Source organism: Tachyglossus aculeatus, chromosome Y4 (genome assembly GCF_015852505.1).
Source record: "Tachyglossus aculeatus isolate mTacAcu1 chromosome Y4, mTacAcu1.pri, whole genome shotgun sequence".
NCBI lineage: Eukaryota > Metazoa > Chordata > Mammalia > Monotremata > Tachyglossidae > Tachyglossus > Tachyglossus aculeatus.
The window spans coordinates 12592180-12616236 of NC_052096.1; the positions used below are offsets into that span (position 1 = coordinate 12592180).

The following is a 24057-nucleotide window of genomic DNA, read 5'->3' on the forward strand; positions in this document are numbered from 1 at the left end:
GCGCTGGGGAGGTTCCAAGGTGATGAGGTTGTCCCCCGGGGGGCTCCCAGTCTTCATCCCCATTTGACAGGTGGGGGAACTGAGGCCCAGAGAAGTGAAGTGGTTCGCCCAAAGTCGCCCAGCTGACAACAGGCGGAGCCGGGATTTGAACCCAGGGCCTCCGACTCCAAAGCCCGCAGCCTGGCTCGGTGGAAAGAGCGCGAGCTTGGGAGTCAGAGGTCATGGGTCCGAATCCCGCCTCCCCCACATGCCTGCTGTGTGACCGTGGGCAAGTCCCTTCACTTCTCCGGGCCTCAGTTCCCTCATCTGTAAAATGGGGATGAAGACTGGGAGCCCCACGGGGGACAACCTCATCGCCTTGTGTCCCCCCCAGCGCTTAGAACAGTGCTTGGCACATAGTAAGCGCTTAACAAATACCAACATTATTATTATTATTTTCCACTGAGCCACGCCATGTGTCCGGCGGAGGGCGGGAATCAATCAATCGTATTTATTGAGCGCTTACTGTGTGCAGAGCACTGTACTGAGCGCTTGGGAAGGACAAGTCGGCAACACCGAGAGACGGTCCCCACCCGACAGCGGGCTTACAGTCTAGATTTTTACTTGTACATATCTATTCTATTTTATTTTAATATGTTCGGTTTTGTCGTCCGTCTCCCCCACCTAGACTGTGAGCCCGCTGTTGGGTCGGGACCGTCTCTAAACGTTGCCACCTTGGACTTCCCAAGCGCTCAGTACAGTGCCCTGCACACGGTAAGCGCTCAATAAATCCGACTGATTGATTAGGAGGGAATGAACGAGGCGAGGAAGGCGACGGCTCTTTATTGGGCGGACGTGCCCGCCGGGAGTGGGGTGGACGCCTTGGTGCGGGAGTTGCGCTCCTCCTCTTCGTTGTCTAGTAGGTAGGCGGGCCGGTAGGTGGGGGTGGGCCCGGGGCCCGGGCACCTCAGCGCGGGATTCCTCTCCGTGTCCTCCATGCTGCCCAGGGACGTGTAGCTGCGGGCACACGGGGCGATTCGCGGCACCGCCCGACCCCCCCCCCGCCGGGCCCGGCGCTGTGCTGAGCGCCTCTGCCGCGCGCCCCTTCCCCGCCCTTACCCCTTGTCGTAGAGGACGCAGTAGGGCACGAACAGCTGGCGCAGGAAGTCCCAGATCTCCCGGTACGTCCAGTCCTGGGGAGGGGCCAATCTGTTGCCAATCTGTGCTTCCCAAGCGCTTAGTACAGTGCTCTGCACATAGTAAGCGCTCAACAAATACGACTGATGTTGAGGAGGAGGATGATGACGACGACGACGACGGTGCCCACGCTTGGGTAGGGACCGTCAAGCAGCGGGGCCCGGCGGAAAGAGCCCGGGCTTGGGAGTGCGGGGTCGTGGGTTCAAATTCCGCCTCCGCCGCTTGGCAGCTGGGTGGCTTTGGGCGAGTCGCTTCACTGCGCTGGGCCTCGGTTCCCTCGGCTGGAAAATGGGGATGAAGGCTGGGAGCCCCCCCGGGGGCGGCCTCATCCCCTGGTCGCTTCCCCGGCGCTTAGAACGGTGCTTTGCACGTAGTAAGCGCTTAATAAATGCCATCGTTATTATTATACGTCGCCAACTTGGACTTCCCAAGCGCTTAGTACAGCGCTCTGCACACAGGAAGCGCTCAATAAATGCGATTGAATGAATGAATGAATGATGATGGCATTTGTTAAGCGCTTACTTATGTGCCGAGCACTGTTCTAAGCGCTGGGTGGGGGGATACAAGGTGATCAGCTTGTCCCACTTGGAGCTCCCAGTCTTCACCCCCATTTTCCAGATGAGGGAACTGAGGCACAGAGAATAATAATAATGGCATTTAAGCGCTTACTATGTGCCAAGCACTGTTCCAAGTGCTGGGGGGGGGGGGGGATACAAGGTGATCAAGTTGTCCCACTTGGAGCTCCCAGTCTTCACCCCCATTTTCCAGATGAGGGAACTGAGGCACAGCGAATAATGATAATGGCATTTGTTAAGCGCTTACTATGTGCCAAGCACTGTTCTAAGCGCTGGGGGGGATATAAGGTGATCAAGTTGTCCCACTTGGACCTCCCAGTCTTCATCCCCATTTTCCAGATGAGGGAACTGAGGCACAGAGAATAATAATAGTGGCATTTGTTAAATGGTTACTACGTGCCGAGCACCGTTCTAAGCGCTGGGGGGGATACAAGGTGACCAGTCTTCATCCCCATTTTCCAGATGAGGGAACTGAGGCATGGAAAATAATAATAATGGCATTTGTTAAATGCCTACTATGTGCCGAGCACTGTTCTAAGCACTGGGGGATACGAGGTGATCAAGCTGTCCCACTTGGAGCTCCCAGTCTTCATCCCCATTTTCCAGATGAGGTAACTGAGGCACAGAGGATAATAATAATGGCATTTGTTAAATGCTTACTATGTGCCGAGCACCGTTCTAAGCGCTGGGGGGGATACAAGGTGACCAGTCTTCATCCCCATTTTCCAGATGAGGGAACTGAGGCATGGAAAATAATAATAATGGCATTTGTTAAATGCCTACTATGTGCCGAGCACTGTTCTAAGTGCTGGGGGGGATACGAGGTGATCAAGCTGTCCCACTTGGAGCTCCCAGTCTTCATCCCCATTTTCCAGATGAGGGAACTGAGGCACAGAGAATAATAATAATGGCATTTAAGCGCTTACCATGTGCCAAGCACTGTTCTAAGCACTGGGGGGGATACAAGGTGATCAGGTTGTCCCACTAGTCTTCATCCCCATTTTCCAGATGAGGTAACTGAGGCACAGCGAATAATAATATTGGCATTTGTTAAACGCTTACTACGTGCCGAGCACCGTTCTAAGCGCTGGGGGGGGATACAAGGTGACCAGTCTTCATCCCCATTTTCCAGATGAGGGAACTGAGGCTCGGAGAATAATAACAGTGGCATTTGTTAAACGCTTACTACGTGCCGAGCACTGTTCTAAGCGCTGGGGGGGATACAAGGTGACCAGTCTTCATCCCCATTTTCCAGATGAGGGAACTGAGGCTCGGAGAATAATAACAGTGGCATTTGTTAAATGCTTACTATGTGCCAGACATGGTTCTAAGCGCTGGGGGGGATACAAGGTGATCAGGTGGTCCCACTTGGAGCTCCCAGTCTTCATCCCCATTTTCCAGATGAGGGAACTGAGGCTTGGAGAATAATAATAGTGGCATTTGTTAAATGCTTACTACGTGCCGAGCACCGTTCTAAGCGCTGGGGGGGATACAAGGTGATCAAGTTGTCCCACTTGGAGCTCCCAGTCTTCATCCCCATTTTCCAGATGAGGGAACTGAGGCTCGGAGAATAATAACAGTGGCATTTGTTAAACGCTTACTACGTGCCCAGCACCGCTCTAAGCGCTGCGCGGGGGGGGGGGGTACAAGGTGACCAGTCTTCATCCCCATTTTCCAGATGAGGGAACTGAGGCTCGGAGAATAATAACAGTGGCATTTGTTAAACGCTTACTACGTGCCGAGCACCGTTCTAAGCGCTGGGGGGGATCCAAGGTGACCAGTCTTCATCCCCATTTTCCAGATGAGGGAACTGAGGCTCGGAGAATAACAACTTTTAGACTGTGAGCCCACTGTTGGGTAGGGACTGTCTCTATGTGTTGCCAATTTGTCCTTCCCAAGGGCTTAGTACAGTGCTCTGCACATAGTAAGCGCTCAATAAATACGATTGATTGATTGATTGATTAACAGTGGCATTTGTTAAACGCTTACTACGTGCCCAGCACCGCTCTAAGCGCTGGGGGCGGGGGGGGGGGGGGGGGGGGTACCAGGTGACCAGTCTTCATCCCCATTTTCCAGATGAGGGAACTGAGGCTCGGAGAATAATAACAGTGGCATTTGTTAAACGCTTACTACGTGCCCAGCACCGTTCTAAGCGCTGGGGGGTGGGGGGTGGGGGGGGTACAAGGTGACCAGTCTTCATCCCCATTTTCCAGATGAGGTAACTGAGGCACAGAGAATAATAATAGTGGCATTTGTTAAACGCTTACTATGTGCCAAGCACTGTTCTAAGCGCTGGGGGGGATACAAGGTGATCAGGTGGTCCCACTTGGAGCTCCCAGTCTTCATCCCCATTTTCCAGATGAGGGAACTGAGGCTCGGAGAATAATAACAGTGGCATTTGTTAAACGCTTACTACGTGCCCAGCACCGCTCTAAGCGCTGCGGGGGGGGGGGGGGGGGTACAAGGTGACCAGTCTTCATCCCCATTTTCCAGATGAGGGAACTGAGGCTCGGAGAATAATAACAGTGGCATTTGTTAAACGCTTACTACATGCCGAGCACCGTTCTAAGCGCTGGGGGGGATCCAAGGTGACCAGTCTTCATCCCCATTTTCCAGATGAGGGAACTGAGGCTCGGAGAATAACAACTTTTAGACTGTGAGCCCACTGTTGGGTAGGGACTGTCTCTATGTGTTGCCAATTTGTCCTTCCCAAGGGCTTAGTACAGTGCTCTGCACATAGTAAGCGCTCAATAAATACGATTGATTGATTGACTGATTAACAGTGGCATTTGTTAAACGCTTACTACGTGCCCAGCACCGCTCTAAGCGCTGCGGGGGGGGGGTACAAGGTGACCAGTCTTCACCCCCATTTTCCAGATGAGGGAACTGAGGCTCGGAGAATAATAACAGTGGCACTTGTTAAACGCTTACTACGTGCCCAGCACCGTTCTAAGCGCTGGGGGGGATACGAGGTGATCAAGCTGTCCCACTTGGAGCTCCCAGTCTTCATCCCCATTTTCCAGATGAGGGAACTGAGGCACAGAGAATAATAATAGTGGCATTTGTTAAACGCTTACTACGTGCCCAGCACCGTTCTAAGCGCTGGGGGGTGGGGGGTGGGGGGGTACAAGGTGACCAGTCTTCATCCCCATTTTCCAGATGAGGTAACTGAGGCACAGAGAATAATAATAGTGGCATTTGTTAAATGCTTACTATGTGCCAGACATGGTTCTAAGCGCTGGGGGGGATACAAGGTGATCAGGTGGTCCCACTTGGCGCTCCCAGTCTTCATCCCCATTTTCCAGATGAGGGAACTGAGGCTCGGAGAATAATAACAGTGGCATTTGTTAAACGCTTACTACGTGCCCAGCACCGCTCTAAGCGCTGCGGGGGGGGGGGGGGGGGGGGTACAAGGTGACCAGTCTTCATCCCCATTTTCCAGATGAGGGAACTGAGGCTCGGAGAATAATAACAGTGGCATTTGTTAAACGCTTACTACGTGCCCAGCACCGTTCTAAGCGCTGGGGGGGATCCAAGGTGACCAGTCTTCATCCCCATTTTCCAGATGAGGGAACTGAGGCTCGGAGAATAACAACTTTTAGACTGTGAGCCCACTGTTGGGTAGGGACTGTCTCTATGTGTTGCCAATTTGTCCTTCCCAAGGGCTTAGTACAGTGCTCTGCACATAGTAAGCGCTCAATAAATACGGTTGATTGATTGATTGATTAACAGTGGCATTTGTTAAACGCTTACTACGTGCCCAGCACCGCTCTAAGCGCTGGGGGGGATCCAAGGTGACCAGTCTTCACCCCCATTTTCCAGATGAGGGAACTGAGGCTCGGAGAATAATAACAGTGGCATTTGTTAAACGCTTACTACGTGGCCAGCACCGCTCTAAGCGCTGCGGGGGGGGGGTACAAGGTGACCAGTCTTCATCCCCATTTTCCAGATGAGGGAACTGAGGCTCGGAGAATAATAACAGTGGCATTTGTTAAACGCTTACTACGTGCCCAGCACCGTTCTAAGCGCTGGGGGGTGGGGGGTGGGGGGGTACAAGGTGACCAGTCTTCATCCCCATTTTCCAGATGAGGTAACTGAGGCACAGAGAATAATAATAGTGGCATTTGTTAAACGCTTACTACGTGCCCAGCACCGTTCTAAGCGCTGGGGGGTGGGGGGGTGGGGGGGTACAAGGTGACCAGTCTTCATCCCCATTTTCCAGATGAGGTAACTGAGGCACAGAGAATAATAATAGTGGCATTTGTTAAATGCTTACTATGTGCCAGACATGGTTCTAAGCGCTGGGGGGGATACAAGGTGATCAGGTGGTCCCACTTGGCGCTCCCAGTCTTCATCCCCATTTTCCAGATGAGGGAACTGAGGCTCGGAGAATAATAACAGTGGCATTTGTTAAACGCTTACTACGTGCCCAGCACCGCTCTAAGCGCTGCGGGGGGGGGGGGGGGTACAAGGTGACCAGTCTTCATCCCCATTTTCCAGATGAGGGAACTGAGGCTCGGAGAATAATAACAGTGGCATTTGTTAAACGCTTACTACGTGCCGAGCACCGTTCTAAGCGCTGGGGGGGATCCAAGGTGACCAGTCTTCATCCCCATTTTCCAGATGAGGGAACTGAGGCTCGGAGAATAACAACTTTTAGACTGTGAGCCCACTGTTGGGTAGGGACTGTCTCTATGTGTTGCCAATTTGTCCTTCCCAAGGGCTTAGTACAGTGCTCTGCACATAGTAAGCGCTCAATAAATACGGTTGATTGATTGACTGATTAACAGTGGCATTTGTTAAACGCTTACTACGTGCCCAGCACCGCTCTAAGCGCTGGGGGCGGGGGGGGGGGGGGTACCAGGTGACCAGTCTTCATCCCCCTTTTCCAGACGAGGCCCAGAGAGGTGAAGCGACTCGCCCACAGTCCCCCAGCTGGCGGAGCCGGGATTCGAACCCGTGACCCGTGACCCGGAAGCCCGGGCCGTTTGCACCGAGGGGGTTCGGGGGGCCGCGGGGCTCACCAGCAAGGGGTTGACGCGGGTGAAGCGGGGCCAGCCGGGGTCGGTGGGACAGACGGGGGCCAGGGAGCGGGAGGAGGGGTCCGTCCGCCGGGTGCCCATGAAGACGGCCTCCAGGCCCGGGTGCTGCCGCTTCACCGCCTCCAGCGCCTCCTTCATGGGGCCCCAGCCCGTCAGCGTGCGCAGCCCGTACCTGATAATCAATCAATCAATCCATCAATCAATCAGTCGATCGCGTTTACTGGGCGCTTACGGTGTGCCGAGCGCTGGACCAGACAATCAATCCATCAGTCGATCGTATTTACTGGGCGCTTACGGTGTGCAGAGCGCTGGACCTGATAAGCAATCATGATACTCAATCAATCAATCCATCAGTCAATCGTATTTACTGAGCGCTTACGGTGTGCAGAGCGCCGGACCTGATAATCAATCAATCAGTCAGTCGTATTTACTGAGCACTTACTGTGTGCAGAACACTGGACCTGATAATCAATCAGTCAATCATATTTACTGAGCGCTTATGGTGTGCAGAGCACAGGACCTGATAATCAATCAGTCAATCGTATTTACTGAGCGCTTACGGTGTGCCGAGCGCTGGACCGGATAATCAATCAATCAGTCGATCGTATTTACTGGGCGCTTACGGTGTACAGAGCGCTGGACCTGATAAGCAATCATGATAATCAACCAATCAATCCATCAGTCAATCGCGTTTACTGAGCGCTTACAGTGTGCAGAGCGCTGGACCTGATAATCAATCAATCCATCAGTCAGTCGTATTTACTGAGCACTTACGGTGTGCAGAGCACTGGACCTGATAATCAATCAGTCATATTTACTGAGCGCTTACAGTGTGCTGAGCACTGGACCTGATAATCAATCAATCAGTCGTATTTACTGAGCGCTTACGGTGTGCAGAGCGCTGGACCTGATAATCAATCATCAGTCAATCGTATTTACTGAGCGCTTACAGTGTGCCAAGCGCTGGACCGGACAATCAATCCATCAATCAATCGTATTTACTGGGCGCTTACGGTGTGCAGAGCGCTGGACCTGATAAGCAATCATGATAATCAATCAATCAATCCATCAGTCAATCGTATTTACTGAGCGCTTACAGTGTGCCAAGCACTGGACCAGACAATCAATCAATCAATCAATCGTATTTACTGGGCGCTTACGGTGTACAGAGCGCTGGACCTGATAAGCAATCATGATAATCAATCAATCCATCAGTCAATCGTATTTACTGAGCGCTTACGGTGTGCAGAACACTGGACCTGATAATCAATCAGTCAATCATATTTACTGAGCGCTTATGGTGTGCAGAGCACAGGACCTGATAATCAATCAATCAGTCAGTCATATTTACTGAGCACTTACGGTGTGCATAGAGCTGGACCTGATAATCAATCAATTGTATTTACTGGGCGCTTACAGTGTACAGAGCGCTGGACCTGATAAGCAATCATGATAATCAATCAATCAATCCATCAGTCAATCGTGTTTACTGAGCGCTTACGGTGTGCAGAGCGCTGGACCAGATAATCAATCAATCAATCAATCGGATTTACTGGGTGCTTACGGTGTGCAGAGCACTGGACCTGATAAGCAATCATGATAATCAATCAATCAATCCATCAGTCAATCGTATTTACTGAGCGCTTACGGTGTGCAGAGCGCTGGACCGGATAATCAATCAATCAATCAATCGGATTTACTGGGCGCTTACGGTGTGCAGAGCACTGGACCTGATAATCAGTCATGATAATCAATCAATCAATCCATCAGTCAATCGTATTTACTGAGCGCTTATGGTGTGCAGAGCGCCGGACCTGATAATCAATCAATCAGTCAGTCGTATTTACTGAGCACTTACTGTGTGCAGAGCACTGGACCTGATAATCAATCAGTCAACCATATTTACTGAGCGCTTACGGTGTGCAGAGCGCTGGACCTGATAAGCAATCAGTCAATCGTATTTACTGAGCGCTTACAGTGTGCCAAGCACTGGACCAGACAATCAATCAATCAATCAATCGTATTTACTGGGCGCTTACGGTGTACAGAGCCCTGGACCTGATAAGCAATCATGACACTCAATCAATCAATCCATCAGTCAATCGTATTTACTGAGCACTTACGGTGTGCAGAGCGCTGGACCGGATAATCAATCAGTCAATTGTATTTACTGAGCGCTTACGGTGTGCAGAGCGCTGGACCTGATAAGCAATCAGTCAATCGTATTTACTGAGCGCTTACAGTGTGCCAAGCACTGGACCAGACAATCAATCAATCGTATTTACTGGGCGCTTACGGTGTACAGAGCCCTGGACCTGATAAGCAATCATGACACTCAATCAATCAATCCATCAGTCAATCGTATTTACTGAGCGCTTATGGTGTGCAGAGCGCTGGACCGGATAATCAATCAGTCAATTGTATTTACTGAGCGCTTATGGTGTGCAGAGCGCTGGACCTGATAATCAATCAGTCAATCGTATTTACTGAGCGCTTACGGTGTGCCGAGCGCTGGACCGGATAATCAATCAATCAGTCGATCGTATTTACTGGGCGCTTACGGTGTGCAGAGCGCTGGACCTGATAAGCAATCATGATAATCAATCAATCAATCCATCAGTCAATCGTGTTTACTGAGCGCTTACAGTGTGCCAAGCACTGGACCAGACAATCAATCAATCAATCAATCGTATTTACTGGGCGCTTACGGTGTACAGAGCGCTGGACCTGATAAGCAATCATGATAATCAATCAATCCATCAGTCAATCGTATTTACTGAGCGCTTACGGTGTGCAGAACACTGGACCTGATAATCAATCAGTCAATCATATTTACTGAGCGCTTATGGTGTGCAGAGCACAGGACCTGATAATCAATCAATCAGTCAGTCATATTTACTGAGCGCTTACGGTGTGCATAGAGCTGGACCTGATAATCAATCAATTGTATTTACTGGGCGCTTACGGTGTACAGAGCGCTGGACCTGATAAGCAATCATGATAATCAATCAATCCATCAGTCAATCGTGTTTACTGAGCGCTTACGGTGTGCAGAGCGCTGGACCTGATAATCAATCAATCAGTTGTATTTACTGAGCGCTTACGGTGTGCAGAGCGCTGGACCTGATAATCAATCCATCAGTCAGTCGTATTTACTGAGCGCTTACGGTGTGCAGAGCGCTGGACCTGATAATCAATCCATCAGTCAGTTGTATTTACTGAGCACTTATGGTGTGCAGAGCGCTGGACCTGATAATCAATCCATCAGTCAATCGTATTTACTGGGCGCTTATGGTGTGCAGAGCGCTGGACCTGATAATCAATCATGATAATCAATCAATCAATCCATCAGTCAATCGTATTTACTGAGCGCTTACGGTGTGCAGAGCACTGGGCCTGATAACCAATCAATCAATCAATTGTATTTACTGGGCGCTTACGGTGTACAGAGCACTGGACCTGATAATCAGTCATGATAATCAATCAATCAATCCATCAGTCAATCGTATTTACTGAGTGCTTATGGTGTGCTGAGCACTGGACCTGATAATCAATCAGTCAATCGTATTTACTGAGCGCTTACGGTGTACAGAGCGCTGGACCTGATAATCAATCAGTCAATCGCATTTACTGAGCGCTTACAGTGTGCAGAGCGCTGGACCTGATAATCAATCAGTCAATCGTATTTACTGAGCGCTTACGGTGTGCAGAGCGCTGGACCGGATAATCAATCAATCAATCAATTGGATTTACTGGGCGCTTACGGTGTGCAGAGCACTGGACCTGATAATCAGTCATGATAATCAATCAATCAATCCATCAGTCAATCGTATTTACTGAGCGCTTACGGTGTGCAGAGCGCCGGACCTGATAATCAATCAATCAGTCAGTCGTATTTACTGAGCACTTACTGTGTGCAGAGCACTGGACCTGATAATCAATCAGTCAACCATATTTACTGAGCGCTTACGGTGTGCAGAGCGCTGGACCTGATAATCAATCAGTCAATCGTATTTACTGAGCGCTTACGGTGTGCAGAGCGCTGGACCGGGTAATCAATCAATCAGTCGATCGTATTTACTGGGCGCTTACGGTGTACAGAGCGCTGGACCTGAATAGCAATCATGATAATCAATCAATCAATCCATCAGTCAATCGTATTTACTGAGCGCTTACGGTGTGCAGAGCGCTGGACCTGATAATCAATCCATCAGTCAGTCGTATTTACTGAGCGCTTACGGTGTGCAGAGCGCTGGACCTGATAATCAATCCATCAGTCAGTCGTATTTACTGAGCGCTTACGGTGTGCAGAGCGCTGGACCTGATAATCAATCAATCCATCAGCCAGTCATATTTACTGAGCGCTTACGGTGTGCAGAGCACTGGACCTGATAATCAATCAATCATATTTACTGAGCACTTACGGTGTGCAGAGCACTGGACCTGATAATCAATCAATCAGTCAATCATATTTACTGAGCGCTTACGGTGTGCAGAGCGCTGGACCTGAGAATCAATCAATCAGTCATATTTACTGAGCGCTTACAGTGTGCAGAGCGCTGGACCTGATAATCAATCAATCAGTCGTATTTACTGAGCGCTTACGGTGTGCAGAGTGCTGGACCTGATAATCAATCAATCCATCAGTCAGTCGTATTTACTGAGCGCTTATGGTGTGCAGAGCACTGGACCTGATAAACAATCAATCCATCAGTCAGTCGTATTTACTGAGCGCTTATGGTGTGCAGAGCACTGGACCTGATAATCAATCTATCAGTCAGTTGTATTTACTGAGCGCTTATGGTGTGCAGAGCACTGGACCTGATAAACAATCAATCCATCAGTCAGTCATATTTACTGAGCGCTTATGGTGTGCAGAGCGCTGGACCTGATAATCAATCAGTCCATCAGTCCGTCGTATTTACTGAGCGCTTACGGTGTGCAGAGCACTGGACCTGATAATCAATCAATCCATCAGTCAGTCATATTTACTGAGCGCTTACGGTGTGCAGAGCACTGGACCTGATAATCAATCCATCAGTCAATCGTATTTACTGAGCGCTTACGGTGTGCAGAGCGCTGGAACTGATAATCAATCAATCCATCAGTCAGTTGTATTTACTGAGCGCTTACAGTGTGCAGAGCACTGGACCTGATAATCAATCAGTCAATTGTATTTACTGAGCGCTTACAGTGTGCAGAGCGCTGGACCTGATAATCAATCAGTCAATTGTATTTACTGAGCGCTTACGGTGTGCAGAGCGCTGGACCTGATAATCAATCAGTCAATCAGTGGAAAGAGCACGGGCTCGAGAGTCAGAGGTTGTGGGTTCGAATCCCCACTCCGCCACTTAATAATAATAATAATAATAATAATGGCATCTATTAAGCGCCTACTATGTGCCGAGCACTGTTCTAAGCGACACCGAGCCGGGGGACCGCCCCCTCCCCATCTTAACGCTATAATAAGGGAAGCGGCGTGCCTCAGTGGAAAGAGCACGGGCTCGAGAGTCAGAGGTTGTGGGTTCGAATCCCCGCTCCGCCACCTAATAATAATAATAATGATGGCATCTATGCAGCGCTTACTATGTGCCGAGCACTGTTCTAAGCGACGCCAGGCCGGGGGACCGCCCCCTCCCCATCTTAACGCTATAATAACAGAAGCGGCCTGCCTCAGTGGAAAGAGCGCGGGCTTGAGAGTCAGAGGTCGTGGGTTCGAATCCCCGCTCCGCCACTTAATAATAATAATAATGATGGGATCTATCAATCAATCATATTTATTGAGTGCTTACTATGTGCAGAGCACTGTACTAAGCGACACCGGGCCAGGGGACCGCCCCCTCCCCATCTTAACGCTATAATAAGGGAAGCGGCGTGCCCCAGTGGAAAGAGCATGGGCTCAAGAGTCAGAGGTTGTGGGTTCGAATCCCCGCTCCGCCACTTAATAATAATAATGATGGCATCTATTCAGCGCCTACTATGTGCCGAGCACTGTTCTAAGCGACACCGAGCCGGGGGACCGCCCCCTCCCCATCTTAACGCTATAATAAGGGAAGCGGCGTGCCTCAGTGGAAAGAGCACGGGCTCGAGAGTCAGAGGTTGTGGGTTCGAATCCCCACTCCGTCACTTAATAATAATAATAATAATGATGGCATCTATTCAGCGCCTACTATGTGCCGAGCACTGTTCTAAGCGACACCGAGCCGGGGGACCGCCCCCTCCCCATCTTAACGCTATAATAAGGGAAGCGGCGTGCCTCAGTGGAAAGAGCACGGGCTCGAGAGTCAGAGGTTGTGGGTTCGAATCCCCGCTCCGTCAATAATAATAATAATGATGGCATCTATTAAGCGCCTACTATGTGCCGAGCACTGTTCTAAGCGACACCGAGCCGGGGGACCGCCCCCTCCCCATCTTAACGCTATAATAACAGAAGCGGCCTGCCTCAGTGGAAAGAGCGCGGGCTTGAGAGTCAGAGGTCGTGGGTTCGAATCCCCGCTCCGCCACTTAATAATAATAATAATGATGGGATCTATCAATCAATCATATTTATTGAGTGCTTACTATGTGCAGAGCACTGTACTAAGCGACACCGGGCCAGGGGACCGCCCCCTCCCCATCTTAACGCTATAATAAGGGAAGCGGCGTGCCTCAGTGGAAAGAGCACGGGCTCGAGAGTCAGAGGTTGTGGGTTCGAATCCCCGCTCCGCCACCTAATAATAATAATAATGATGGCATCTATGCAGCGCTTACTATGTGCCGAGCACTGTTCTAAGCGACGCCAGGCCGGGGGACCGCCCCCTCCCCATCTTAACGCTATAATAACAGAAGCGGCCTGCCTCAGTGGAAAGAGCGCGGGCTTGAGAGTCAGAGGTCGTGGGTTCGAATCCCCGCTCTGCCACTTAATAATAATAATAATGATGGGATCTATCAATCAATCATATTTATTGAGTGCTTACTATGTGCAGAGCACTGTACTAAGCGACACCGGGCCAGGGGACCGCCCCCTCCCCATCTTAACACTATAATAAGGGAAGCGGCGTGCCCCAGTGGAAAGAGCATGGGCTCAAGAGTCAGAGGTTGTGGGTTCGAATCCCCGCTCCGCCACTTAATAATAATAATAATGATGGCATCTATTCAGCGCTTACTATGTGCCGAGCACTGTTCTAAGCGACGCCGGGCCGGGGGACCGCCCCCTCCCCATCTTAGCGCTATAATAAGGGAAGCGGCGTGCCTCAGTGGAAAGAGCGCGGGCTCGAGAGTCAGAGGTTGTGGGTTCGAATCCCCGCTCCGCCACGTAATAATAATAACGATGGCATCTATTCAGCGTTTACTATGTGCCGAGCACTGTTCCAAGTGACGCCGGGCCGGGGGACACACACCCCCCGCCCCCCGCCATCTTAACACTATAATAAGGACCTGGAATATATAATAAATATAACAAATATAAATATAATAATGTAAATAATAATAATAAACACAATAAAAAGGAACTGGAATATTTTGTGTTGTATGAAGACCGGGAGCCCCACGGGGGACAACCTGATCACCCCGTATCTACCCCAATGGTGCTTGGCACATAGTCAACACTTAACAAACACCAATGGGCCTCAGTTTCCCCACCTGCCCAATGGGGGTGAAGACCGGGAGCCCCACGGGGGACAACCTGGTCACCCTGTATCTACCCCAACGGTGCTTGGCACATGGTAAAGGCTTAACAATCGCCGATGGGCCTCAGTTTCTCCACCTGTCAAATGGGGGTGAAGACCGGGAGCCCCACGGGGGACAACCTGATCACCCTGTATCTACCCCAACAGTGCTTGGCACACGGTAGACGCTTAACAAACGCTGATGGGCCTCAGTTTCTCCACCTGTCAAATGGGGGTGAAGGCTGGGAGCCCCACGGGGGACAACCTGATCACCTCGTATCTACCCCAACAGTGCTTGGCACACGGTAGACGCTTAACAAACGCTGATGGGCCTCAGTTTCTCCACCTGTCAAATGGGGGTGAAGGCTGGGAGCCCCACGGGGGACAACCTGATCACCTCGTATCTACCCCAACAGTGCTTGGCACACGGTAGACGCTTAACAAACGCTGATGGGCCTCAGTTTCTCCACCTGTCAAATGGGGGTGAAGGCTGGGAGCCCTGTATCTACCCCAACGGTGCTGGGCACATAGTCAACGCTTAACAAACACCGATGGGCCTCAGTTTCCCCACCTGTCCAATGGGGGTGAAGACCGGGAGCCCCACGGGGGACAACCTGGTCACCCTGTATCTACCCCAATGGTGCTAGGCACATAGTCAACGCTTAACAAACACCGATGGGCCTCAGTTTCCCCACCTGTCAAATGGGGGTGAAGACCGGGAGCCCCACGGGGGACAACCTGATCACCTTGTATCTACCCCAGCGGTGCTTGCCACATGGTAAACGCTTAACAAATGCCTATGGGCCTCAGTTTCCCCACCTGTCAAATAGGGGTGAAGACCGGAAGCCCCACGGGGGACAACCTGATCACCCTGTATCTACCCCAATGGTGCTTGGCACATAGTCAATGCTTAATAAACACCAACGGGCCTCAGTTACCCCACCTGTCAAATGGGGGTGAGGACTGGGAGCCCTGTATCTACCCCAACGGTGCCGGGCACATAGTCGACGCTTAACAAACACCAAAGGGCCTCAGTTACCCCACCTGTCAAATGGGGGTGAAGACTGGGAGCCCTGTATCTACCCCAACGGTGCCGGGCACTCAGTCAACGCTTAACAAACACCAAAGGGCCTCAGTTACCCCACCTGTCAAATGGGGGTGAAGACCGGGAGCCCCTCGGGGGACAACCTGATCACCCCGGATCTACCCCAACGGTGCTTGGCACATAGTCAATGCTTAACAAACACCAATGGGCCTCAGTTTCCCCACCTGTCAAATGGGGGTGAGGACTGGGAGCCCTGTATCTACCCCAACAGTGCCGGGCACATAGTCAACGCTTAACAAACACCAATGGGCCTCAGTTACCCCACCTGTCAAATGGGGGTGAGGACTGGGAGCCCTGTATGTACCCCAACAGTGCTGGGCACGTAGTCAACGCTTAACAAACACCAATGGGTCTCAGTTACCCCACCTGTCAAATGGGGGTGAAGACTGGGAGCCCTGTATGTACCCCAACGGTGCCGGGCACATAGTCAACGCTTAGCAAACACCAATGGGCCTCAGTTACCCCACCTGTCAAATGGGGGTGAAGACTGGTCACCCTGTATCTACCCCAACGGTGCTGGGCACATAGTCAATGCTTAACAAACACCAAAGGGCCTCAGTTACCCCACCTGTCAAATGGGGGTGAGGATTGGGAGCCCTGTATCTTCCCCAACGGTGCTTGGCACATAGTCAACGCTTAACAAACACCAAACGGCCTCAGTTTCCCCACCTGTCCAATGGGGGTGAAGACCGGGAGCCCCACGGGGGACAACCTGATCACCCCGTATCTACCCCAACGGTGCTTGGCACATAGTCAATGCTTAACAAACACCAAAGGGCCTCAGTTACCCCACCTGTCAAATGGGGGTGAGGACTGGGAGCCCTGTATCTACCCCAACGGTGCTGGGCACATAGTCAACGCTTAGCAAACACCAATGGGCCTCAGTTACCCCACCTGTCAAATGGGGGTGAAGACTGGGAGCCCTGTATGTACCCCAACGGTGCCAGGCACATAGTCAATGCTTAACAAACACCAATGGGCCTCAGTTACCCCACCTGTCAAATGGGGGTGAAGACTGGTCACCCTGTATCTACCCCAACGGTGCTGGGCACATAGTCAATGCTTAACAAACACCAAAGGGCCTCAGTTACCCCACCTGTCAAATGGGGGTGAGGATTGGGAGCCCTGTATCTTCCCCAACGGTGCCGGGCACATAGTCAATGCTTAACAAACACCAATGGGCCTCTGTTTCCCCACCTGTCAAATGGGGGTGAAGACCGGGAGCCCCACGGGGGACAACCTGATCACCCCGGATCTACCCCAACGGTGCTTGGCACATAGTCAACGCTTAACAAACACCAATGGGCCTCAGTTTCCCCACCTGTCAAATGGGGGTGAGGACTGGGAGCCCTGTATCTACCCCAACAGTGCCGGGCACATAGTCGACGCTTAACAAACACCAATGGGCCTCAGTTACCCCACCTGTCAAATGGGGGTGAAGACTGGTCACCCTGTATCTACCCCAACGGTGCTGGGCACATAGTCAATGCTTAACAAACACCAAAGGGCCTCAGTTACCCCACCTGTCAAATGGGGGTGAGGATTGGGAGCCCTGTATCTTCCCCAACGGTGCTTGGCACATAGTCAACGCTTAACAAACACCAAACGGCCTCAGTTTCCCCACCTGTCCAATGGGGGTGAAGACCGGGAGCCCCATGGGGGACAACCTGATCACCCCATATCTACCCCAACGGTGCATGGCACATAGTCAACGCTTAACAAACACCAAAGGGCCTCAGTTACCCCACCTGTCAAATGGGGGTGAGGACTGGTCACCCTGTATCTACCCCAACGGTGCTGGGCACATAGTCAACGCTTAGCAAACACCAATGGGCCTCAGTTACCCCACCTGTCAAATGGGGGTGAAGACTGGGAGCCCTGTATGTACCCCAACGGTGCCAGGCACATAGTCAATGCTTAACAAACACCAATGGGCCTCAGTTACCCCACCTGTCAAATGGGGGTGAAGACTGGGAGCCCTGTATCTACCCCAATGGTGCCGGGCACATAGTCAATGCTTAACAAACACCAAAGGGCCTCAGTTACCCCACCTGTCAAATGGGGGTGAGGATTGGGAGCCCTGTATCTTCCCCAACGGTGCCGGGCACATAGTCAATGCTTAACAAACACCAATGGGCCTCTGTTTCCCCACCTGTCCAATGGGGGTGAAGACCGGGAGCCCCTCGGGGGACAACCTGATCACCCCCGATCTACCCCAACGGTGCTTGGCACATAGTCAACGCTTAACAAACACCAAAGGGCCTCAGTTACCCCACCTGTCAAATGGGGGTGAGGACTGGGAGCCCTGTATCTACCCCAATGGTGCCGGGCACATAGTCAACGCTTAACAAACACCAATGGGCCTCAGTTACCCCACCTGTCAAATGGGGGTGAAGACCGGGAGCCCCACGGGGGACAACCTGATCACCCCGTATCTACCCCAACGGTGCTGGGCACATAGTCAACGCTTAACAAACACCAATGGGCCTCAGTTACCCCACCTGTCAAATGGGGGTGAAGACCGGGAGCCCCTTGGGGGACAACCTGATCACCCCGTATCTACCCCAATGGTGCTTGGCACATAGTCAACGCATAATAAACACCAATGGGCCTCAGTTACCCCACCTGTCAAACGGGGGTGAAGACCGGGAGCCCCATGGGGGACAGCCTGATCACCTTGTATCTACCCCAACGGTGCTCGGCACATAGCAAGCGCTTACTACCAACATTATTCTTATTATTATTATTCTCACTTCCGCGCAGGCCGGCTGCCCGCCGTCGGGCCCACCCGCGCCCTACCTGCGAGCCGTGTCCTCCAGGAACTGCTCGAGCTCCGGGAACGGCGAGACGAGGCGGATGTAGAGGACCTGCAGGGGCTCGGAGGCTCCGGGCTGCTTCCTGGGGGGCCGGGGCGGCGGGGGTCAGGGCCCCGGGGGTCCTCCCGCCCCGCCGCCCCCCGCCCGCGGCCCGCCCGCGCCCGTCACCTCTGGAAGGCGGCGTGGACCAGGTGGAGCAGGGCGGTGCAGTCCTTGCCGCCGTTGAAGCCCACGCAGAGCTGGGCCGGGCTGTGGCGGGCCAAGGCCTCCTCCACGATGCGCAGGGACGCGGCCACCTTCGTCCCCAGCGGGCTCCCTGCGGGGCACGCGGCCATCAGCCCAGCTCGCTCTCTTCCTCCCTTCAAGGCCCTGCTGAGAGCTCACCTCCTCCAGGAGGCCTTCCCACACTCAGCCCCTTCCTTCCTCTCCCCCTCGTCCCCCTCTCCATCCCCCCCGTCTTACCTCCTTCCCTTCCCCACAGCACCTGGATAGATGTTTGTACAGATTTTTTAGACTGTGAGCCCACTGTTGGGTAGGGACTGTCTCTACGTGTTGCCAATTTGTACCTCCCAAGTGCTTAGTCCAGTGCTCTGCACATAGTAAGCGCTCAATAAATACGATTGATTGATTGATTGATTGATTTATTACTCTATTTATCTTACTTGTACATACCTATTTATTTTATTTGGTTAGTATGTTTGGTTTTGTTCTCTGTCTCCCCCTTTTAGACTGCGAGCCCGCTGTTGGGTAGGGCCCGTCTCTAGATGTTGCCAACCTGGGCTTCCCAAGTGCTTAGTCCAGTGCTCTGCACACAGTAAGCGCTCAATAAATACGATTGATGATGATGATGATATTTATTACTCTATTTATTTATTGATTTATTTTACTTGTCCATATCTATTCTATTTATTTTCTTTTGTTAGAATGTTTGGTTTTGTTCTCTGTCTCCCCCTTTTAGACTGCGAGCCCACTGTTGGGTAGGGACTGTCTCTAGATGCTGCCAATTTGTACTTCCCAAGTGCTTAGTCCAGTGCTCTGCACATAGTAAGCGCTCAATAAATACGATTGATGATGATGATGATGATGATATTTATTACTCTATTTACTTATTTATTTATTTTACTTGTCCATATCTATTCTATTTATTTTCTTTTGTCAGTATGTTCGGTTTTGTTCTCCGTCTCCCCCTTTTAGACTGCGAGCCCGCTGTTGGGTAGGGACTGTCTCTAGATGCTGCCAATTTGTACTTCCCAAGCGCTTAGGACAGTGCTCTGCACATAGTAAGCGCTCAATAAATACGATTGATGATGATGATGATGATATTTATTACTCTATTTATTTATTGATTTCTTTTACTTGTCCATATCTATTCTATTTATTTTCTTTTGTCAGTATGTTTGGTTTTGTTCTCTGTCTCCCCCTTTTAGACTGCGAGCCCGCTGTTGGGTAGGGACTGTCTCTAGATGCTGCCAATTTGTACTTCCCAAGCGCTTAGTCCAGTGCTCTGCACATAGTAAGCGCTCGATAAATACGATTGATGAAGATGATGATGATGATATTTATTACTCTATTTATTTATTGACTTCTTTTACTTGTCCATATCTATTCTATTTATTTTCTTTTGTATGTTTGGTTTTGTTCTCTGTCTCCCCCTTTTAGACTGCGAGCCCGCTGTTGGGTAGGGACTGTCTCTAGATGTTGCCAATTTGTACTTCCCAAGTGCTTAGTCCAGTGCTCTGCACATAGTAAGCGCTCAATAAATACGGTTGATGATGATGATATTTATTACTCTATTTATTTATTTCTTTTACTTGTCCATATCTATTCTATTTATTTTCTTTTGTTAGTATGTTTGGTTTTATTCTCCGTCTCCCCCTGTTAGACTGTGAGCCCACTGTTGGGTAGGGACTGTCTCTATATGTTGCCAACTTGGACTTCCCAAGCGCTTAGTCCAGTGCTCTGCACATAGTAAGCGCTCGATAAATACGATTGATGATGATGATGATGATATTTATTACTCTATTTATTTTACTTGTCCATATCTATTCTATCTATTTTCTTTTGTTAGTATGTTCGGTTTTGTTCTCCGTCTCCCCCTTTAAGACTGCGAGCCCGCTGTTGGGTAGGGACCGTCTCTATATGCTGCCAACTTGGACTTCCCAAGCGCTTAGCCCAGTGCTCTGCACACAGTAAGCGCTCGATAAATACGACTGATTGGTTGATTGATTGATCCTCGCCCCCCCTGCCCCGGCCCCGCCAACCGTACCGGACTCCGCCAGGCGGTAGACGGCCTCTCCGGCCCGCTCCACGGCGTCGGGCTCGTAGGGCACCACGGCGCCCGGGGGCAGCAGGGCCCGCAGGCGCCCGTCCGCCTCCTCCAGCGCGGCCTCCGACTCGCCGTCCAGGGCCAGGAGCACCCGGTAGTAGTTGCTGCTCCGGTCCGGGTAGGCGGCGAGGGCCACGCCGGGGGCCAGGCCGCGCCGGGCGGCCGCCACGGCGGGCGCGACCTGGGCCTCGTCGGCCGCCACGTAGAGCTGGCGCAGGTGGCGGGGGGGGCCCGCGGGGCGGAACAGGGGTGCCAGCCCCTCCAGCGCCCGCCGCAGCAGCCGGGGCGGGCCGGGGAAGAGGTAGACGTTGCGCACGCTGACCAGCGGCAAGCGGAAGGGCCGGCCGGCCGGGCCGGGGTGGAGGCGGGCGGAGGCGGGTGCGAGGCCCGGCGGCCCCGCGGCGGCTGCCAGGCCCGGGTGGGCCACCAGCGGGTCCCCGAAGGCCCGGGCCACCGCCTCGCGGGTCACGTCGTCCCGCCCGGGGCCGGCCCCGCCGGCCGTCAGCACGTGGGTGAAGCGCGGGGCCAGGGCCGCCACCTCGGCCGCCACCGCCGCCACGTCGTCGGGGACCACCGAGACCCGGCCCACGCGGACCCCCAGGCCCCGCAGCGTCCGGCACATGAAGAAGCTGTTGGTGTCCTGCGTCAGGCCCTGCGGGGGCGGGGGGGTTCAGAATCAACCACTCATCGATCGATCGTATTTACTGAGCGCCGACCGCGTGCGGAGCACCGGACTGAGCGCTCAGTAAATCAATCAATCAATCAATCGTATTTATTGAGCGCTTACTATGTGCAGAGCACTGTACTAAGCGCTTGGGAAGTACAAATTGGCATCACATAGAGACAGTCCCTACCCAACAGTGGGCTCACAGTCTAAAAGGGGGAGACAGAGAACAGAACCAAACATACCAACAAAATAAAATAAGTAGGATAGAAATGTACAAGTAAAATAAATAAATAAAGAAATAAATAGAGTAATAAATATGTACAACCATATATACATATATACAGGTGCTGTGGGGAGGGGAAGGAGGTAAGACGGGGGGATGGAGAGGGGGACGAGGGGGAGAGGAAAGAAGGGGCTCAGTCTGGGAAGGCCTCCTGGAGGAGGTGAGCTCTCAGCAGGGCCTTGAAGGGAGGAAGAGAGCGAGCTTGGCGGGTGGGCAGAGGGAGGGCATTCCAGGCCCGGGGGATGACGTGGGCCGGGGGTCGATACGACTGAATGAATGAATACATTCTGTTTTCCTGTCTGTCTCCCCCCTTCTATCAATCAATCGTATTTATTGAGCGCTTACTGTGTGCAGAGCGCTGGACTAAGCGCTTGGGAAGTACAAGTTGGCAACATATAGAGACAGTCCCTACCCAACAGTGGGCTCAGTTGGACTTCCCAAGCGCTTAGTCCAGCGCTCTGCACGCAGTAAGCGCTCAATAAATACGACTGAATGAATGAATACGTCCTGTTTTGTTGTCCGTCTCCCCCTTCTAGACCGTAAGCCCGCTGTCGGGTAGGGGCCGTCTCTCTATGTTGCCCACTTGGACTTCCCAAGCGCTTAGTCCAGCGCTGTGCACGCAGTAAGCGCTCAATAAATACGACTGAATGAATAAATACGTTCTGTTTTGTCGTCTGTCTCCCCCTTCTAGACTGTGAGCCCGCTGTCGGGTAGGGACTGTCTCTCTAGGTTGCCAACTTGGACTTCCCAAGCGCTTAGTACAGCGCTCTGCACACAGTAAGCGCTCAATAAATACGAATGAATGAATGTTGGGTAGGGACCGTCTCTAGATGTCGCCCACTTGGACTTCCCAAGCGCTTAGTCCAGCGCTCTGCACGCAGTAAGTGCTCAATAAATATGACTGAATGAATGAATACATTCTGTTTTGTTGTCTGTCTCCCCCTTCTAGACTGTGAGCCCGCAGTCGGGTAGGGACCGTCTCTCTATGTTGCCCACTTTTCCTTCCCAAGCGCTTAGTCCAGCGCTCTGCACGCAGTAAGCACTCAATAAATACGACTGAATGAATGAATACGTTCTGTTTTGTTCTCTGTCTCCCCCTCCAAGACTGTGAGCCCGCAGTCGGGTAGGGACCGTCTCTCTATGTTGCCCACTTGAACTTCCCAAGCGCTTAGTCCAGCGCTCTGCACGCAGTAAGCGCTCAATAAATACGATTGAATATTACTCTATTTTACTTGTACATATTCTATTTATTTTATTAATATGTTTGGTTTTGTTGTCTGTCTCCCCCTTCTAGCCTGTGAACCCACTGTTGGGTAGGGACGTCTCTCGATGTTGCCGACTTGGACTTCCCAAGCGCTTAGTCCAGTGCTCTGCACACAGTAAGCACTCAATAAATTCAATTGAATGAATGAATGAATACATTCTGTTTTGTGGTCCGTCTCCCCCTTCTAGACTGAGCGCCCGCTGTCGGGTCGGGACCGGCCCTAGATGTCGCCCACTTGGACTTCCCAAGCGCTTAGTCCAGCGCTCTGCACGCAGTAAGCGCTCAATAAATACGATTGAACGAATGAATGAATGTTGGGTAGGGACCGTCTCTAGATGTCGCCCGCTTGGACTTCCCAAGCGCTTAGTCCAGCACTCTGCCCGCAGTAAGCGCTCAATAAATACGGTTGAACGAATGAATGAACGTTGGGTAGGGCCCGTCTCTAGATGTCGCCCACTTGGACTTCCCAAGCGCTTAGTCCAGCGCTCTGCACACAGTAAGCGCTCAATGAACGACATTCGTTCATTCAACCGTATTTATTGAGCGCCTACTGCGTCTTCAGGGCCGCCCGCCCAGCCCGGCGGGGCTCACCTCCAGGATCTCATCGCCCACGATGACGATGGCGGCGGTGGGGGGATCGCTCGGGGGGCTCCCCGTCGCCATGGCGCCGGAGCGGGGGGTCTCCCGGGCCGCCCACGGCCCCTTCCAGCGGCGGCGGAGCCCCAGGCCCCGGAGCAGAGGGGGCAGGAGGGGGTGGCGGGGGGCCAGGGCTCCTGGGGGGGCGGGGGAGTCTCCCTGCGGGGAGGAGAGGAGAATCAGCGGGTCCAATCCTTGCGGAACGCCCGCCCTAGCGCTTAGTACAGTGCTCCGCACGCGGTAGGCGCTCAACGGATACGGACGAACGACGGAGTGGGAACTCTGGCGCTGGGCAGCGCGTCTGAGGCCTCCGACCTCTCCTTTCCGAGCGGCAGCGCGGCTCCCTGGCGACCCCCGGCCCCCGGGCTTGGGTTCTAATCCCGGCTCCGCCGCCCGCCTGCTGCGTTGGCCTTGGGCGAGTCACTTGGCTTCTCCGGGCCTCAGTGGCCTCATCTGGAAAATGGGGATGAATGAAGACTGTGAGCCCCACGGGGGACCACCTGATCACCTCGTATTTTCCC

General features: G+C 52.4%; 1 protein-coding gene across 4 annotated transcripts; it reads right to left on the bottom strand.

Moving 5' to 3' along the window:
* Positions 1-782: 782 nt before the first annotated feature.
* FLAD1 (flavin adenine dinucleotide synthetase 1) lies at positions 783-23951 on the bottom strand. 4 transcript variants are annotated; one of them, XM_038768699.1, is made up of 8 exons: positions 23852-23951; positions 23492-23695; positions 20627-21338; positions 18529-18676; positions 18344-18442; positions 6776-6965; positions 1099-1172; positions 783-996 (listed from the first exon to the last, which is right to left on the bottom strand). In XM_038768699.1, exons 2-8 carry the CDS (start codon positions 23561-23563, stop codon positions 822-824), a joined length of 1470 nt encoding a protein of 489 aa, XP_038624627.1. In that variant the 5' UTR covers positions 23564-23695; positions 23852-23951; the 3' UTR covers positions 783-821. The 4 variants fall into 4 exon arrangements, with proteins under 4 accessions (XP_038624627.1, XP_038624626.1, XP_038624628.1 ...); XM_038768698.1 differs by lacking the exons at positions 6776-6965; positions 23852-23951 and having other exon boundaries at positions 23492-23649; XM_038768700.1 differs by lacking the exons at positions 783-996; positions 1099-1172; positions 6776-6965; positions 23852-23951 and adding an exon at positions 9333-9373 and having other exon boundaries at positions 23492-23651.
* Positions 23952-24057: the final 106 nt, after the last annotated feature.